This window comes from Gavialis gangeticus, unplaced genomic scaffold (genome assembly GCF_001723915.1).
Source record: "Gavialis gangeticus isolate Ggan-Ray unplaced genomic scaffold, GavGan_comp1, whole genome shotgun sequence".
Classification (NCBI taxonomy): domain Eukaryota; kingdom Metazoa; phylum Chordata; order Crocodylia; family Gavialidae; genus Gavialis; species Gavialis gangeticus.
Window position 1 is genome coordinate 96,095,686 of NW_017728992.1, and position 1,022 is coordinate 96,096,707.

A 1,022-nucleotide genomic window follows, 5' to 3' on the forward strand; every position below is an offset into this window, starting at 1 on the left:
CTGCAGTGAAAAGTTTGAAACAAACTTCAGGGATGTAAAAACCAGAAAGCATGCAAGAATTAAAATGCAGTAATTATTAAATATGTTCTACTGCTAATATTGTACATGCTCTGAGTCCCACGCTGAATGAGGATGCAAGTGTCAGTTTGAATAAAAAAGGCTATCATCCCTGGTCTGGGTGTATCTTCCCAGCATTAACAGGTCAGAACTGTGCCTATGCCCTAAAAGTTCTTGCTCTTCAATTTTATTCTGCTAATTTTTTTATTGCTAAGGTAAGTGAATAATTGTTCAAAGAATTCCTAGATAACAACTGGATTACCTTGTGAGGCTGAGGAAGGGGAAGATGCCTTTGGATATCCTACAAAGCAAAAGAAAAACATTTTAACAGCATGTGATGTAGTCTAAATATTACCACTGTCTCCTAATCTTTTCCCTTGCTCATCAAACAGGAGAAATGTCAATAACAACAGCAGTAATTGTATGTCAATAACAAACAAGCAATATTTAACATCGACCACTGACTTAAATAGCGAAGGGAAAGGGGACCAAATTTTTCATCAAAATGTACTGTGAAAAACTAGTAATTTTAAGCTACTTTAATGGTAGATAGTTGTGCATCTGTGAATCATGCATGAGTTCTACTGAAAGCATACTTGGTGGCACTTTGGGAAAGGAGGCAAATTCTAAACCCTATTTTAGGTCTTTTCTGTTTTTATAGCAGGAAATGGATATCTTGCAAATCAGATTAGCCATAAGTTTCCCCAAAGAATATCTGGAACTGATGCCAGCTAAGAATCATTCCACACCCTCCAAAAGACTGCAGAGGGCATCCAACTCTATTTTCAGCATTTTATATGCTTAATGAACCCTGACATACCTCCTGCACCTATGCCAGAGTAGTAGCACTTTAGGTCCCACTGACTCCAGTGGAAGCTCAGGCTTCTAAATACCTTTGCAGATCTGGGCTTCTGCGTGGACTTTCACACGAGCCTCTTGATTCTGATAGCAAAGCATGTGCTTGT

The 1,022-nt window shown here is 38.5% G+C and overlaps 1 protein-coding gene across 1 annotated transcript in view; it reads right to left on the bottom strand.

Annotated features, from left to right (window-relative positions):
- EMILIN2 (elastin microfibril interfacer 2) overlaps positions 1-1,022 on the bottom strand; it is a 124,932-nt gene that overhangs the window by 28,143 nt on the left and 95,767 nt on the right. Inside the window, exon 6 of the mRNA XM_019525853.1 lies at positions 320-358. Within this exon, the coding sequence (XP_019381398.1) occupies positions 320-358 (39 nt within the window). The remainder of the gene's footprint in view (positions 1-319; positions 359-1,022) is intronic.